We start from the raw sequence: 17,972 nt of genomic DNA on the forward strand, positions 1-17,972 counted from the left end.
TATTTTTCTAAGTGTTTTCTCTGTTGGCTTCAGACTTCTAAGCCTCTTGTCTTTCCAGTTTTACATCCCTTATATATTAAAGCATCTGAAGCCTCTGCCAATTTTCATATTGGTTTTAGATCTTTCCATCCTTCCTTTTCTACCTTTTCTTTTTTTATTTGTATTTCAAATTTCTGTGCCCTTTCCAGTGTCTTAAATTTGCTGTTAGACCAATAGGCATGAAATACATATTGCATACACAGAATTACAATTAAAAGAGGTTCATCATACTTTCAGTTAGGAAGCAGTGTCCTACTAAGTCTACCTACTTTCCAGTTTCCTATTTAGAACCTTATCTGAACTTTATCTGAACCTTTCTGATGATTATATTAAATATATGAACTGGTCAAATCATTCAACGTAGAAGCAGTGAATCATTTAGGTTGGAAAAGACCTTTAAGATTATTGAATCCAACCATATTGTTCTGTAAAACTCCTCCATAAATAAGGGAGGCCAACAGCATCCTGGCCTGTATCAGAAACAGTGTGGCCAGCAGGACAAGGGGAGTGATTGTCCCCCTGTACTGGGCACTGGTGGGGCTGCACCTCAAACACTGTGTTGAGGTTTGAGCCCCTCACGGCAAGAGGGACATTGAGGTGCTGGAGCGTGTCCAGAGAAGGGCAACGGAGCTGGTGAAGGGTCTGGAGCACAAGTCTTGTGAGGAGCAGCTGAGGGAACTGGGGTTGTTTAGCCTGGAGAAAAGGAGGCTCAGGGGAGACATTATTGCTTTTTACAACTACCTGAAAGGAGGTTATAGCGAGGTGCTTGTCAGTCTCTTTTCCTGGGTAACAGGTGATAGCATGAGAGGAAACAGCCTCCAGCTGCGCCAGAGCAGGGTTAGGTTGGATATTAGGAAAACTTCTTCACTGAAAGGAAAGGGTGGTCAAGCGTTGGAACAGGCTGCCCAGGGAAGTGTCACTGTCCCTGGAGGTATTTGAAAGACATGTAGATGTGGCACTTAGGGACATAGCTTAGTGGTGGACTCCTTCCTGTGACTGAAACATGCTCTGGAATGCCTTTTGTATTACCAGAAATAAAATAAGTTTTATGTGCAATACATTGAGTCTACATTAGTATGGCTGTTTCTCTGAAGATAAGCACTGCCAAGTGATACTGAATTTGTTGGTATCTCAGATCTGTAATACCAGTCTTGCGTTCCACTCAGTTTCTCATAAATTCAGTTATAAAGATTGAGAGGTTATGTTTTGGCTAGCAAAAGTAAAAAGCAGGAACCAAACAAACAAACAAAAAAAATAACAAAGGACTTTAGAGAGAGAGACTGGCAATTTTTAATTGAGGTATCTACAAGTATTTGATTATGTGTCTGTGTGCAGGAGGATGCATCCCACTTGTGTTAGCAAATGTTTTGACAGCAAGAGTTCTAAGATTATTTCTGCCAGGACCTGAGGATCTCTGCCACTTTTGCAGCTGTTCCACAGCCCGGTTTTCTATCCTAATCTTTTGCACAGTACCATACTGAACTTCTCTCTTTAACTGTAGGAAAGAGCTACCATGTGACCGTTAGCCTACATATTTCACCATTTTAATTTCTAACTCTTTTGAACTCTGAAGTACAAGGTAGCATAATCTTTAGGGACTTTTCTTCAGGAAGTAAAGACAAATCTGCAAGTCCTGTAACAAATCTGTTTATTTTACTTTTTATTCACTCCTTAGAATTCTGGCCTTCTCTCCTTCTGTCATTATCTCTGTCAAAGTCAATATAGACGGAGTTCACTTGGGGAACGCGCATCAAGTGTCTGGCCCTCTCTATGTACTGAAGTGGAGCCCACAAAACTACAGTGAAGGGTTCCATCACATAGATGTGACTGTCCAGGTAAGGTACCTGTTGGCATTCTTTGTATTGGATTTCTGTGTGGTCATGTCTGCTCCATCACCCTTCTGCATCACATAACTAGGGACAAAATATGTGATAACAGACTTCCTTTCATATTTATCTGATTACAAAAACCAAAGGATTTATTAAATGAAAAAACTCTGCTGAGCACTAAAGCATTTGTAAAGCCTCTGGACAAAATAAAGGATTCTTATTTTCACGAGAAATATAGTAAGACATGACAGAAGAGCAAGTAATTGGTCAAAAATAAATTCAGTAACAGACAACAATTAACTTTTAAGGTTGTCTTGGGAAAGAAAAGATCGGGTTTGATCAAGGAAAATAGGAAATAACATCATGTTAGTCCAGAAGGCAAAGGAACTGGATCCTGGAAGATTGGAATACTGTCTTTGATTATCTGTTTGAAGTTCTTTTCATGATTTCTTACAGTCTGACAGTGAATATGGTTTCTGTTTCCCAGAACATCAGACTTAACTGGTATTAGATTCCTGGGTGCAAAAAATGTTTTCCAGTGAACGCTTCTGTTCTTGTACTATATTTTATTTTTGTATCTTCAAGTGGTCTTGGAAGAACTCGGATCAGACTGTTCTAACATTCTGCACATTTGCACAATACTAATGGGATAGTTGGGAAAATGGGAAGCTTTGTCCTGCTTGATGGAACCCAGCTAGGCATTATTTTTCACAGGACAAAAGCGATAATGCTTTTTTTTTCTAATGGCCTTTTTGTACTGCCAGTGTTCGACCTCCTAGCTTGTTACTGTTTTCTGTGATGCTTTACTTGGGAAAGCTGCATTTATTTTTTTGGTTTTTTAATGATGATGAAAACATATGCACAAAGCTGAGTAACCTTTGAAGAGGGTTATACAGGCCTGCCTAGCAGTAGTTTGCTTGCAAATTATGCTTGTTATCAGGTAGCTGAATGGGATTTTTAAAAAAATAATTTCCTTTCCCCTCCATTCATAAATAACTATTACATCTAGTAACTGAATAGTTCTGGGAAAATAAGGAGGGTGAAGTGTTAACTGGAGTTAGGTACCTGGAGAAAATACGAACACTCACTTGCTGTGCATTGTTTCTGGGATTGCCCAAGTATTGTCTCAGCTGTTATCAGACTGAGCATACTGAATCCTTTACCATAAATACACCATTGATTTTGTACTGGAAGATAAGATGTTGTATCGGGTTTGTGTGGCAAGGTTTTGGTTAGCAGAGGGGCTACAGGGGTGGCTTCTGTGAGGAGCTGCCAGAAGTTTTCCCTGTGTCCACCGGAGCCAGTGCCAGCTGGCTCCAAGACAGACCAGCCACTGGCCAAGGCCGAGCCCATCAGGAACGGTGGTAGCACCTCTGTGATAGCACCTCTGTGACAGCATATTTAAGAAGGGGGTGGGGGTGAGCGGGGGAAGCTGTGCAACAGCAGCCAGCTGAGAGCAGTGCAAATATGTGAGGGAATCAACTCTGCAGACACCAGGGTCGGTGCTGAAGGAGGGCAGGAGGTGCTCCAAGCACTGGAGCAGATTCCCCTGCAGCCTGTGGTGAAGACCATGGTGAGGCAGGCTGTCCCCCTCAGCCCACAGAGGGTAATGGCGGAGCCGATATCCACCTGCAGCCCGTGGAGGACCCCACCAGAGCAGGTGGATGCCCGAAGGAGGCTGTGACCTGTGGGAAGCCTGTGATGGAGCAGACTCCTGGCAGGCCCTGTGCCTCGTGCAGAGAGGAGCCCGCGCTGGGGCAGGTGGGCTGGCAGGGCTTGTGACCCAGTGGGGGACCCACGCTGGAGCAGTCGGTTCCTGAAGGGACTGCACCCCGTGGGAGGGACCCACGCTGGAGCAGTTTGTGAAGAACTGTAGCCCATGGGAAGGACTCATGCTGGAGAAGTTCATGAAGAACTGTCTCCCGTGGGAAGGACACCGTGCTGGAGCAGGGAAGAGTGTGAGGAGTCCTCCCCTGAGGGGGAAGGAGCAGCAGAGACAATGTGCGATGACCTGACCAAACGCCTCACTCCCTGTCCCCCTGAGCCACTGCAGGAGAGGTGGTAGAGGAAATCAGGAGTGAAGTTAGCCTGGGAAGAAGGGAGGGGTGGGAGGAGGGTGTTTTTAAGATTTGGTTTTACTTCACAATATCCTGCTCTGATCTGATTGGTAATAAATTGAACTAATTTCCCCAAGTTGAGTCTGTTTTGCCTGTGCCAGTAATTGGTAGTGATCTCCCTCTCCCTATCTCGACCCACAAGCTTTTTGTTCTACTTTTTCTCTCCCCTGTCCAGCTGAGGAGGGCAGTGACAGAATGGCTGTGGTGGGCACCTGGTGTCCAGCCAGGGTCAACCCACCACAGATGTCAGTGTTACACATGCAGAAATATCGAATTGATGAATAAATGTGGCACTGTTATTGATTAGCAATATCAGTTACTAGCAAATATGTCAGAAAAGAAGCATGACAAAGCTTCAAAGTATTTTAAGATGGGCTATTATCTAGAACTGAGCTTTCAGAAAACAAGGGGGGGGAGTAGTCACTGTCTTCTACAAACTGCTGAATCTCTGACAGGATCTCATTATACACAGCACTTTGGTGATTATAAAATCATAATCTTAATTTACTTGAAACTACAAAATTGGCAGTAAGTATTCCTTTGTAGGTAAAGTATTTAATATGGCAGTATGCCAGACATGCATGTGCCAATCGGATCTTTCCAGAAAAGCTGCAGTGATGATTAAAAACTTTAACTAGGTATTTTGTGCGCTACTGGTATCTAATTGCTCTCTTATTTTCTGTCAATCTAGGATGCTTCAGGAAGAATTAGCACACGGAGCCATATATTTGCTATGGAAGAAAATCTCTCTCGTAGATTTGACTTTTGGCCATCTGTTATTCTTCTCATTGACTACTATGTTCTAGTAAGTACTTTCAGCAAAACAGCTGTCATTCCATGTTGGTTTCCCCAGAGACTGCACAAGGCATTTTCCTAATTCCTGGCTGACTTGAATGCACTTTGCTGTTTCCAGATATGACTCCATTGGAATTTCACAAATATTTCAAGTTTCCTTTCTTAAGTTGCGCGTTTCAAATGTGAATGTGCAGCAATGGTTCATGCAAACATTTGACTTAGTCGATTTAGTCACAGTTGTCCATTTCTGGGCATTGGTATACATACAGTTTGTGCAAGCAAGAAATGGAAAAGCAGCTATGGACATAGTAGAAAAAGGAAACATTAAATCAAAGAAGACTTCACTGTGGCCTATTGCAATACATGTACTGGCAAAAAGGCTGGAAAAAGTCTCAAATCAGCTGCTGACGTTGTAGCTAGCTCTAGCAAAGAGGAAGGCAAAATTCCCATTGGCCTCAGTGAGTTCCAGGTCATACGCGGAACTGTTACAGCTCAGTACATGCAAAGAAGGCATGCCATAATAGATTAGGTGCACTTACAGAGCAAGATGGAAAAGTCCACATGACTGTAGATAGTATCATAATTGGCTCAAAATTATATTACTTTTGTTAATCAGTAACTGATAGTCTCCCCAATGTTTTGAACTGCATTTCTATTTAGTACACACTGTTTTATATAGGAAGTGTATTTACACTTTTTCAATGGATGTGGTTTACAATCCATTTTTCTAAAGATTCAGGTCTATCACTTTGAGCCATCCAACTGAATTCAAGTCCATAAAATGCAGGTTCAATAACTTGGAAACTCCTAAGTTTCGTTTTGTTCTTCAGTTCAATGGCACCATCAAGCTTTGAATATGTGTTTCAGTTAGCAATCTTTGTATCGTTCTTTCAATGTCCATAAGGCTCAAAGGCAGCTACTGCTCCAGGGCTGGCTTAGAGTGACAACTGTCTTTTCAGGCTCGTGTGCTCTTTGGACTGATTGTGCTGATTCAGATCACCTTGCTCGTTATTTTCAGATACCTCCAAAAGCCAGCGCTTAAAGGTATGTACCGGTGTTTGTCTGTGGTTTTTAGACGTTCTGATTTCCCTAAACTTTTTTTCACTGTTTATCTGTATGCTAACAATACGTAAGTAATAGCACTGTTAATCACCATGCGCGTTCTGCATCTAGTACTGTGGGCTTTGATTGGGTTCTCAGAAACTGCTGGTTTGCTTTTAAGGGGACCCAGAAAATCTTCTGTATATCAAATAAAGTAAATTAAAACCTAAAAACTGGATCAGGTATCTTGTGTTTAAACAAAAATTCAATTAATTGACGTCTAAAGGTTTAATTTTAATTGTCGCACTGAAGAATGCAACGCATAGGGAAAGGAATGTTTTATTTTGCATTAGTTCTGCATGTGTGCTTGTTTCAGTAGAGCTGGCACAAAATTCAGTTACCTGAGTGGAGAAACAATTTCCTTCTATAAAAATAATGTTTGTTGATCTTTACAAAAAGCATGAACAGGCTTGGGTCTTTCTCAAAGACCAGTTCTATCATAACTTGGTATTTTGTTTGTGATAAATCTGGTAGATTAAACTTAATAATGTTAAGCTTGTGGTATTTATCCTTTAAACAATTGCTTGAACCACAGCTTACTAATGAGATTTTTCTGGAAGCCACCTCCCTTCCTATTCGTGTCAGTGTATGTCCTTTGCTTAATACTGATCACATAGCATCCTGAGGTAACTACAGCAACTGCCCTCATAGAAAAAGAATAGATGAACAGATTTTCAGGTGCCTTTATGGTACTCAGCAGCTAAAAATGAAGAGCTAGCACTCTGATCAGCTAGGTCCCTGTAGACCATGACAAATGTTTTACAGATTAGTGAACAAATTATTAGAGCTGTTGATTTCCATTGGTCAAGCTTGCCCTCTGGGAGTTAATGCTTTGTGAGAACTGCAGCCATGTAACAGGTGAAACTCTACAAGCCAACTTTTATAGGAAGGCTCTCTTGATCTCCGAACACTGCCATTTTAACCCCTAGCCTTCGTTTTATCCGATTTGCTATCAGATCTCACTAAGTAGATTTAATCAATGAAAATCCTGTTAATCTAGTCATTGCTGACCAGCCTTTTTGTGTTGGCACAGTTACTTTTTTGAATCTCTTACTTTTCATTTAATATGAACATTCTCCATGTTTTTCACTCTAGCTAACTTAATTTTCTGGGTGTAGAATGGTCATTCAGTTTCACTTACATACAGTAAGTGTACTCATTTAGAATGGCAGCTTCTGATGGTTTTAACATAGATTGTTTATATTTATTGTTTCCTTACTTTCAGGTATCACAGTAGCACCAGAAATGCATTCTTTTGTGTTTGTTCTGTGGACATGCCAAATACTAATTTTATGTTTCTTATTTAATAGAATGAGTAAATAATGTGCACATTTGTTTCAGAAAGACCAATATTTTATATATATATATATGTGTGTGTGTGTGTGTGTGTTGCAACCTGAATTAAGGGTATTTTTCTTAAATGTTGTCTCTGTTTAGAAAAGCCAGGATTACTTACTCTGACCTCGTATTCCCTTCATGTCTTCAGTAAAACAAATACCTTCTATTACTCAATTATGTTTTTGAATTTATACACCATTCTAGGTAAGTAACCTACTGTACTGGCGGATATAAATTCGTATTTTTCTATTACACATCAAAGCCTGATGAAAAATGAGACTTCTAGCATCTTGGAGAATGGGGAAAATCGACTTAAGTTACAAAATAAATGTGAAACTTGGAAAGCTAACATCCAAAAGGACTAAAGATTTGTTTGTAAGAGCCTAACTTAAAAGCCCTAGAATGAATTAAAAACTTAATTTAATAAATTGCTCTGAAAGAAAAGTGATTATTTTTAATTTGGCTTTCACTTATTCTTTGGGTAAGATCTGTGGTGTAAAATGAGTATATGGAATGGACGTTTCATATGACATGTCACTAAGCTTAGCTCTGGTGCTAACAATATCAGTTTATTTCTCCTCTGATAATATAAATTACAAAAATAGCTCCTTTCTTGGCAGTCAGGGTAGTATGCATAACATAGCGCAGCCTGCCCATTTTGACATCTAAGCTGAGCCAAGCCAGAATTGTTTACGACCATGTCTTTCATATCTTTTACTGTAATTGAGGGAAAAGGCCAGCATTTGGAAGAATCTGCCTTTTCACTTCCTCCCATAAGGAAAAATTTAGTTGTGATGGTCAAAACGGCCAGAGAGATTAAACCAACATGGAAGTATTTTCATTGCATGCCACAGCTCATTGGTGTACCGTAATACTTTCACACCAGGAAGGTTCATCAGATTGCTGTTTGTTGAGGGTGAAAACATGAGCCTCACTGCTATAGACAAGCAGTAGAGAAGTCACGTGCCTCAGTTAACCACTTTGTGCTGAGGAATACGAAAGGCCGTGTGAAAAAGGGGCCACGTCTACATTGTCTTCTCTGATAGCGTTGTATGTTTGGTTTCCTCTCTTGCAGGACCGTGGTTTGTAGGTGAACTGATAGATGGCCAGGTGGGGGCCTGTTTTTCCTTTGGGCTGTTTGTTGGTGGTTCCTTCTTCCAGGGCAGTCTGACATTTGTGGTTGGGATTTTACAGGTACATATTTATAAAAATTAAGGCTGACAAACTGCTCTCTTCTGGGGGGGTAGTGGTGTGTCTGATCTTTGTATATGTTTTTTCAAGAAAAGAGGGGGGTTTATATATATAGTTTTATAAATAAAGGAGTCTCGGAAGGATAGAGATTAGTGGCCAGGCCTGACCACAAACAGCTCTTTCTTACCTTTCTGCAAATGTGAAGTACAGAAGGGAAGGAGGTTGTACAATATTTTCTCAAACTTCTCTTTTCCTCTATTCAATGTTGCTTTGGTCTCCCTGGATGTCTGGAGTAGAGGCCATCTCTACAGATTTACCACACCATTTTTTAATTCTTTTTATTTTTTTTTTTGTCCTCAGTTCAGGTGCAGGTTGCAGTGGTTTAAGCAAGAGGAACTGAAAGGCCAGGGCAGCCTTTGCAGACTGAATAGCCATTCAGCTCAGCGGGCATCACTCCCAGTACACACAAGTCCAGGTTTCCCAGCAGTCTGACCTGCCTGCCCTCTGGTTTTCCCAGCTGCCCTTAGTCTGAAAGAGAGGGTGTTGTTCCTTGGCATTTAAGCCAGACTGTGCTAGTATTGCCTGCTTTGCGGTCTGGCCCTTATGCCAGTGCTAACACTTGTCTCACATCACAGTGGGCTGGGTCAGAGAGCTACACTGACGTAAGGACCTTCCTTTTTTACTGTGCTAGTATTTTGCCAAACTCTAGCTCCCTGAACTAGCTCCAAGAAAGGTCAAATGTGTGCCAGTGCCTCCCCCTGCAAGGGAGTGGACAGGAACGTTTGGCCAGGGACTGAGGCACAGGCAGCCACACGTCTGTCAGCTGCAGAGTCTTGGAACTGCATCCTGAGATCCCAGGTCTGGGAATTGTACTTAGCCCTTACGATGGGGCGGTTTTATATGCTCTTACCTTTCTGTGCCCTCATGCATGTTACCAAGAACACTTGTTTTGCTCATCATCTTACTTTTCTCTGCTCTTCTTTTCAGCTGCTGTTTTTCAACCTGCCATTAATGGCCTACCTGTGCTGGTGCCTGTTGCTGCGATGCCAGGGTTACAGCTTCCGTTCTCATGTCCATCACATCCCACGCCTCGTGGCTGTGCTTGTCCACCTGGCAATGGCACTCCTCCTGGCCTGGCAGGTCTATTCCTGCTATTTCCTGCAGCGAACCTACGGGACCTTGGCTTTCTTCCTCTCTCCGATGAGAACATGGCTGGTGGTGCTGACCGCAGCTCTGATTTGGAAAACCTGGACACTGAAATCATCTGAGCTCAGAACTTACATTCTAGAAATGAAAAACTGTCAGAGCTCCTGAAGCAAAATATACGTATTCAAAGTTTTTTGACTTAAAAACTGTGAAGGCACAACCTATAGTTTGTGATGCTGGAATTTTATACAGCCCAACCTTTAGGTGGCAAGATCTGAAGCTGCACTTGCATTGCTACAGAGCTGTATCAAATAGTGAATGTATAACAATCTGTGATACATACTTTTATTGTATTATACATATACAACACACTGTATAATACATGTTATATAATACAGTTATACATTAATACAGTATACAGTAAACTGTATAATAATCTCTTTAATAGGGGGTTTTGTGATAAGAAGACAGGTATGTCCAAATGGATCACAAATGGAAATGTTTGCCTATTACCACTGTGAATGGAAAAAATATTTTTAATTCATTAAATTATTGACTTTTATAATGGTGGGGAAAATGAGCACAGACTTTGATAATGAACTCCAGGATTTGTGCTTAACTTTGCTTTTTATTTCAAGATTTACATATATTTCTACAAGACTAGACCGGATGCCTTTATGAATTAATGGTTATTGCAAAGGTGCTGTGGTGCCCTTCTCAGTGAGAGTCCGTACAGTAAGTGCTTGTACACTTTTTCACTTCGTAATGCTATATATGAGCAGTTTATAGGCTATTAGGTGCGTATGTGTGTTCATGTGTAGCTGAGCCATGGCCTATTGCTTTTGTCCTGGGAGTGCTAGCTATTAACATGCTCTCTTTCTGGGAGGAAGGAGTTATGTTTTCCACTGCCCAGGTTGCCAGTTTTTCCACACTTCACCAGTGAAAGGACAGTGAATGATCAATGTTGCTGGGATTTCCAGCTGCAGTCAGAGGTCAGCTTTAAAGCAAAGAATGGAAGCAACGTCCTTGGGACGGGAGAGGCCGAAGGAATCATGTAGTCTGATACCTATGAAGTCTGTAAGTGAGAGGGGTCAGAGCTGTATTTCTGCATCTCAGTCAAATGTGCCAGAGTGACCTAGGAAAACTCATTCGTTTTCAGTTTTTCAAAGTCTAAAAATGATAGAATAGTTACATTTATGAAGAATGCAATGAGCCAGAGAGAGCTGAGGTGCCTTTATCTGTAAAGTAAGGAGAACACTGTCTTACTTCACTAGACTGCTGTGAGTGGAACAAAAGACTTGAGGTAATTTTACAGTAACTTATTTATGGCTCCTCAAGAAAAAGGATATGGGAAAATAAATTGAATTGGAAGAAAATATTAACTACAACTACGATTTATTTATTTATTCATTCATTCATTTATTTCTAAAAGGTGGCAGGTTTCCTGTTCCTTAATTCCTGTTCCTCAATGACTGATGATATAATAGGAAAAAGAGAGTAACAGCTCTCATCTGCACAAGTTAAATACACTGTTAAGAGAATACTTTGCTGCTACATGTTTGTCTTGCAAAGCTGTTAGAAAATCAGGGGCAGGGCACAAAATTCACTTGTGAGAAACACTACTGAAATATTAATAACAAAACGGACATTTCACAAGTTACTTTTATATGATCAGGAGCATAAGAAGTGGCAATAAAATATATCTATACCCTGTGACAAGACCCTGTTCTGAAATGAGACTTTTTTTTCGTTGTGGTGGTAGCAGTAGATTGCAGTGTCATAAAATCTCAATGTAGTCCAACGTCTGGTTTGTGTAAGATTAAAAATCTTACAATCTGTCAAATACATACTTTTTGGGTCCATAGGATGTGTCTGGTAGACAGATGGAATTCTGTTAAGAATCTCTCATCTCTGTTCTTTGCGTGGCGAGCAAAGATGGTTTATTTGTGTAATCCCTGGCTCCAAGGACCTAAGTAAGAGTCACATGCTCTGAAACGTAGTTGATCTGTGGATTGTATGTGGGAATCATGTAATAAATCTTAAGAGAAAAGGACTATCCCACTACCTTGGTATCACATTTTCTACAGCACACTGTAGAAACTCAGAACTCCACCCTGCGCACTCTTTGCTCATGTTCTACAGGCACAGCTATTACAGCTTTTTGTTGCTTAACAGACAACTAAAACTGACCTTGTCTCACATTAATTCAGATTTCCTCCGTAAACAGTTTTCCACTATTCTAAATACCTTAGGGGGAAAATACTAACTTTCCTACTTGAGCTGTACACTTTACCATAGGAAAACTATTTACCCATACCTTCTTAAAAGTGTTTTAATTCCTTTCAGTAGGCTAAAAGTTTGTAGAAGCACCAACTAGAAGCTAGCCTGTCATTTAGCTGTCCTTATCATATAGACAAGTGGTTGCCCAAGTTAACGATAAGTTACAAAAATCACAATACACGATGTTTTCTGTTAAAATTCAAACAAAATAAATTGGCTATATAACATGCAGCCCACCTTCCAGAACACATCACCAGTCACTTGAATCTGTGATAACTGGCCAAGCCTTTGACACCTATGCAGATATGATAAACCTGCAAACCACCCTGTAAAGAAAACTGCATTCGCTCCTCTGTTGACCCGTGGTGCCCAGGAAGCAGCAATCGACACAGCGGGCTGCAGTGACATTCCCAGGGTAACAGGCCCGTGTAGTCCTGGTGAATGGCCTGCGTCTGGCCTTCTTTCAAATTAAGCTCTTCTACTGATAGAAAGGCCACATTTCTACTGAGACAACACAATATTGTACTGTAATGTATCTTAGCATTTACATCAATCATCATCGGTGTAAGATCTCTCATAGTGTTACACGGTTTACGACATTTTTTCCAGATTATGGATGAAAAGATTTTATTTATGAACTTTTTTACTTAAACAGAAGCAAATGGCTTTGGCATTCATTACTTCTGGCACAGTTATCTTTCTTTTAAAGTAGTACTGCATGGCTGTTTTGGGGTAAGCCAGAGAACACAGAGGTCTTCTGAAATCACGAGTAGTCTTTCCAAGCTGCTCATGAGGAGGACAATCAAAGCTATGTGAAGTAAGCAAAGCACGTGGCAGATCGTGGAACCAGGCTGCCGAAGTACTTTACATACTGCTGACGGACATTAGTGTGATCTACGACAAATCAATCTTTCACAGTATAAATGTTCCTATTACAATACTCCGCAGGGTTTGTTGGTTTGATTTGTGTTAGGTTTTTTTTTAATCTGCACAGAGAAGCTCCTTTAAAATACTTGACTCCCATTTGAAACTACTCTAAAAGGACACCTGAAATTATTATCTGGGGGAAAAAACCCTGACAATACCTTCCAAATACATTTTGTTGTTTGCTTTTTTAATTCTTAGAAAAAGCACATGTAATTTTTCATGCTGCTGTTTGCTTATGAAGGAATTCTTGCATTCATCAGCAAAATACATCCAAGATGCTATGAAATGCGTAACATAAATAGGAAAAAGAGAGGTTATTTTATGTGCGTTACCCTCAGCGTTCTGAGGGCTGAGCAGTAACTTGCAAAGGGAAGTTCCCAGGGGAATGCTGCTGCCTTGCATAATTTCCTATAACTGTCATCAGTGTCATCAGTGAAGGCCCGTCCAATCCAGTCATCTTGGCGTTCAGTGTAGTGGAAAATGCAGGACAGGAGGCAACAGTGGCTTTTTCTATGTGGTTTTCCCCACTACCTCTATAGCATACTAAAAAAAATAAATTAAAAAAGCTAACAAACAAAAAACCCCAGCCAAAACAGCTCCCAAGGTTCAAAGAGAAAGAACCCTTTCTGGAGCCGACCAAGGCAGAGGTGAGAGACTGCTGCCTGTAGGGCACCGAAGGCTCACATGGGCAGCCTGACCCAAGGACACACAACAGGCTGTTCCAGTCTGAAATGCTCGTTGCTGCCCATGCAGCTTTCTAACGGGATTGTTACTGCCAAAAGCGAGATGTAGGTATTACTCGGGGGTAGTGGGACGTAAAGGCAGCTCCATCCCAGCTGGAAAAGCACCAGTAGACAGTCCTGCCCTTCCACAGTCACCCCCAGAACCAGCAGGATGTCCAACCATGCTGGCTCCTGCCCAAACTTCACCCCACCAGAGCTGGTCCTTGGCCCTTTCCCTTCCCACATTCCCCTGCCTGGGAGGCAAGGGAAAGCAAGTAGGGGCTGATCAGGTGAGGAAGGCTCCTTCTCGCAGAGGAGCAGGGACTGAGGGAAGGTCTCAGATATATGGAGAAGCCCATCCCAGAAGAGGGTGGAGCAGAGGGTAGACCCACAGCCCCACAAAACCTTACTCCCTTCTCTCGCCATTTGCCCTCAGTCTCAATACAAATAAATTGCACTTCCCCATTCCTGCATAAACCGTGTTTTGCCACTTAATACTTCCAGTTTTCTTTCAATACTTCTGACCTATTCAGCCACCCTCTCACCACCACTCTGCCCAGAGTAGAGTGCTGTAACAAACCCGAATCCTGCTATCCAGGGTATCTTTCTGGATGCAAAATTCTGTACTCCTGTGGCTAAAAAGTCCTGACTCATTTCTGCTTCTTTCTGCGCTTTTCCTAAAGATTTCCCAGTTGTGTCTCACAAAACACTTTCTCAATTTGGAGCTTATTCCAGCTGCTGTTACCCTGTCCTATTGCGTGATAATGCCCCCTGCCTGTGATCTTTTATTCCCTAGCAGTCTATTTATGGATTGTATGAACATTTCCCACTATGAAGAGAGCCCAGTAAAGAGAAAGGCAGAGGAGCAATAGAGGAGAGCAATGTGACAAACCGCAGGACTAAGTAATCCTGCATCTGCTTCTTCCATGATCAATGCATTCAAATATAAAGAGATGAAGCTATTTGAAAGGCATCTGCCTTCGCTCTCCACTTTTGTAACAACAGCTACTATAAACTGCATAATAAGCATTTATGTCTGGGCTGGCAAGCTCTTTTCAAGGTATTGCTGACATTTCCCATAAAATCCTGACATTAAACTACACAGCCTAGCACTAAACCACTAACAGGTGTTTCCTGTGAACAGAGCATGTTTGATTATCAAGGAAGAAGCCAAGAAGGAGGACAAGAAATATGATGAACTAGATAAAAGTTAAGGAAAAGGGGCAGGGGGGAATGGAGGGTAAGAAAGCAGAAGGGAATAAAATGAAACATAGGACAGCCAACAGCTACTCTTCAAGGTGCAAAGACAGAAGGGATGGAAATGGGAGTGTATGAAACTTTACCAAACGCAAACCAAGCAGAAGATTGGCTCAAATAAAAATAAGAAAAAAAGGTCTCTCTGCCCAATACTACTTAAGTTTTGTTGCCCTTTGCAATGAGAAATGTTTATTTATAAAGACTGTGTAGCTGAATTTCTAGTACCTTACTGTGGTCACACAACTCGTACTCTGAATTCATGCTTGCCCTTGCTTAAGATCTTACAACTATCACTCACCATGTTCACACGGTAGAGCTTCATGCTTTACATGAAGCACTCATGTAAACATTCACAAATGCTGGTCTTCTGCAGCCAGTGACTACTACATCCAAAGCATCTTGGTTTTTTGTTACCAATATTTGTCACACCTTGTTAAATGAGACCTCTCCTACAGTGCTAAATGTAAAATTGCTAGAGTCACACTATTACAATAACTAAGACATTAAGACAAGGTGAAAAAAATATGTATTAATATTTTTTACAACTGTGGGTGCTTGGTTTAAAACATTTTCACCCTTTGATTTGTATTTATTCTTAAGAGGTAACATAAGCCAGGATTCACAAGTAAAGAAATGCCTCTGTGAGAACCCTAAACATTGAGGGTACCAGGGTAAGGTATAATTTGCCTGTCACCATCTTTTATTTTTTTTTTTCCCTCTAAAGCCATTTGACTAATGCAGATAGAACCTATATGGCTGTCATAGCTTACCTAACTATAGGAATGCTGCTGCAAGCAAGCTGCCTGAGTCAGTATCTCAGCATGACCTGATTCTGGATCAGCTCTCACATCATCAGGTCTTAACAGGCTTATGACTTGGGTGCATTGCTAAGTAATTGCTGTAAAAGTAATAGTGCTGGGAATTTTACAATTTTATCATATTTTGTTTCAGTTGTGAAAAGTAACTTCCTAGAGGACTATCATTCCTGGAAGGTGAGTCAACTCACAGTGCCAGAGATGAGCTCACTCTGGAGCAGCTCCTCAGCAAATATGTTCAAAATTTGTTATGGTTACGATTGCTTTGTTACATTCATACAACACAAATGTATTGATTTGGGGGGGGGTTGTATTGGTTTTTTCATAGTGGAAGTCCCTTTTGAAATATACAGGTATCTAATTAGTTTGCTTTGGATACTACCCTATGATGTATTTCCTTCCAAGCAGGCTGAAATAAAACAGAAGAATGGTCCTCGGTTTTAAGAATAAAAGGCATTTTTCTCAAAACAGGCTGTTGAAAATGAACTAAAATTGATAGCTTGGAGGAAGCCAAATACAGGGAAATGCATACCACAGGACACTGAAACTTGTGTGTGGGAGGAGGTTACCCTTCGGAGGTGGAAAAGAATAGGAAAACACCATGGTGACACCATGCCCCCAAAAAACAACACATATATTTATGTACAATTACACACACACAAATTCCAATTAAATGGAGGACTTTCCGTTCCTAATTAAAACTGATACTATTTCAACTCAGCAGGAATGGCAATACCAATACTCTCATTTGTAAAAATACTCTTGCATTGGTAAGTTTTCAGTAGTAGCAACAGAGCCTCACGTTAAGACCAGCTTTGCTGCGGGGGTGTGGACTGTTAATTGTTGGTCATGTACACAGAGTGGACTGTTCTCTTTTGCATTTTGCTATTTCCTTTAGGAATGAACTGCGATACAAGAATTATTTATTTTAAAAAAAAAAGGGGGGCGGGGAAATTAAGTATAGTGAAAAACAAGAAAGAATTTGAGACTAAACAGAAAATTAGTTGAACTATGTGTGAACCATTCTAATTAGCACACTAAAAGATCCACCCTTGAGCAAAGCGAGGCCCCTACTAACAAAGCCCCCTCCCCACAGAACCTGTGAGGTGAAAAAAGAGCGCTGTACCTTAGGTGGAGACAAGGCTCTTAAGAACCAATGAGACTCAAGTGTGACTAAATGTAATTGTAAACAATTGTTCAAAGGGTATAAAAAGTTTTACCGTGTGTTAAAAGGGGTGCTAGCTTTGTGGATTTACCACCTAGCACCCATCTCTGTGCAGGCCTGCAATAAACACGTATCTGGACACTGTGTGGATCAGCTCTTCACACTGGGTGAAGAACCCAGGCTTCGGATAACATAAGAATGAGGACACTTGTTCAGAAAGATTAAGTGTCTTAAAGTGCATTAAAGTTCATCTGCTGCCTGACAAAAACTGAATGCAGAATATAGGGTGCATAGGGTGATGGTGACGCTGTTTCACTCTGAATATTCCTATCAATCAGGCATATGCATGTGGGAGCAAGTGGGAGGGAGGAAAGGAAGGAAAGGGGACAATGGACACATCAGCACACTCCTTAGACCTGCGTTTGGAAATTGTAGTTCCATCATCTCCCTCCCCATTAAATACAGCAGACATGACAGGAATCCAAGCCTAGAGACAGTGCTCAGGATCACTGCATTTCCTCCTGCCTCTTTTTAATGGATATATGAATTACCAAGCCTTGCAAGCCTGCACTGCTTAACTTTCACAACTGAGTTATCATCTATGAGCAGTCAATATGCAGGAATTCATAGAATTTCACTCACCTGTTGCTTTCTGTCTTCATTTGCCAGCTAGGATCATACTCATTTTACTGCATTTGGCTTCTATCCCAGTGCAACACTTACTAATGCTGCTTGAGTTAGTTATGCTGACAGTGGATTCACAATCTAGCTGCAAGTGAACCAGTCACTGGTTTTGTAGTTGAAAAATGCATGCTGGAAGATTTTAGACCTGCTATACTGCAGGTGTCTTTCTCTTCCTCAAGTTTATGGCATCCATCACTGCATGCTTCCTTCTATCAGGGCCAGCTTCAGAACTAGGAAATGAAAGGACTGTCTTTCATATTGCTCACAACCATATCAGGCATTTTTTATACTCGCCTACCTTCCACAGCACACCAAATGATTTATAAAATGCCAAATTTCTTGTACAGTGTTTCTTTCCTAGTCCTTGGATTCCATGTAGTTTGGCCTAGGTAGTGACTCACACAAATCTACATAATCCATTCTCTGGATAGTTCAGCTGACCCTGCTGTTTGGAAGCGCTTCTCAAAGGCAAACAACTTAAAAACAAAACCAATATGAATAATCCTATCCTCTAAATAAATATGTTAAGTGTTTCTAAATGTACACAGTAGTGGAATTCTAATCTC

At 41.0% G+C, this 17,972-nt stretch overlaps 1 protein-coding gene across 9 annotated transcripts in view; it reads left to right on the top strand.

Moving 5' to 3' along the window:
• TMEM62 (transmembrane protein 62) overlaps window positions 1–17,417 on the top strand; it is a 33,495-nt gene extending 16,078 nt beyond the window's left edge. For all 9 annotated transcript variants that reach the window (XM_037396113.1, XM_037396109.1, XM_037396111.1 and 6 more), the window contains 6 exons: window positions 1,715–1,874; window positions 4,677–4,790; window positions 5,740–5,824; window positions 7,319–7,423; window positions 8,295–8,413; window positions 9,398–17,417. In XM_037396113.1, the coding sequence (XP_037252010.1) occupies window positions 1,715–1,874; window positions 4,677–4,790; window positions 5,740–5,824; window positions 7,319–7,423; window positions 8,295–8,413; window positions 9,398–9,724 (910 nt within the window). In that variant the 3' untranslated portion in view covers window positions 9,725–17,417. The remainder of the gene's footprint in view (window positions 1–1,714; window positions 1,875–4,676; window positions 4,791–5,739; window positions 5,825–7,318; window positions 7,424–8,294; window positions 8,414–9,397) is intronic.
• Window positions 17,418–17,972: the final 555 nt, after the last annotated feature.

This window comes from Falco rusticolus, chromosome 7 (assembly GCF_015220075.1).
Source record: "Falco rusticolus isolate bFalRus1 chromosome 7, bFalRus1.pri, whole genome shotgun sequence".
In the NCBI taxonomy this organism is placed as follows: domain Eukaryota; kingdom Metazoa; phylum Chordata; class Aves; order Falconiformes; family Falconidae; genus Falco; species Falco rusticolus.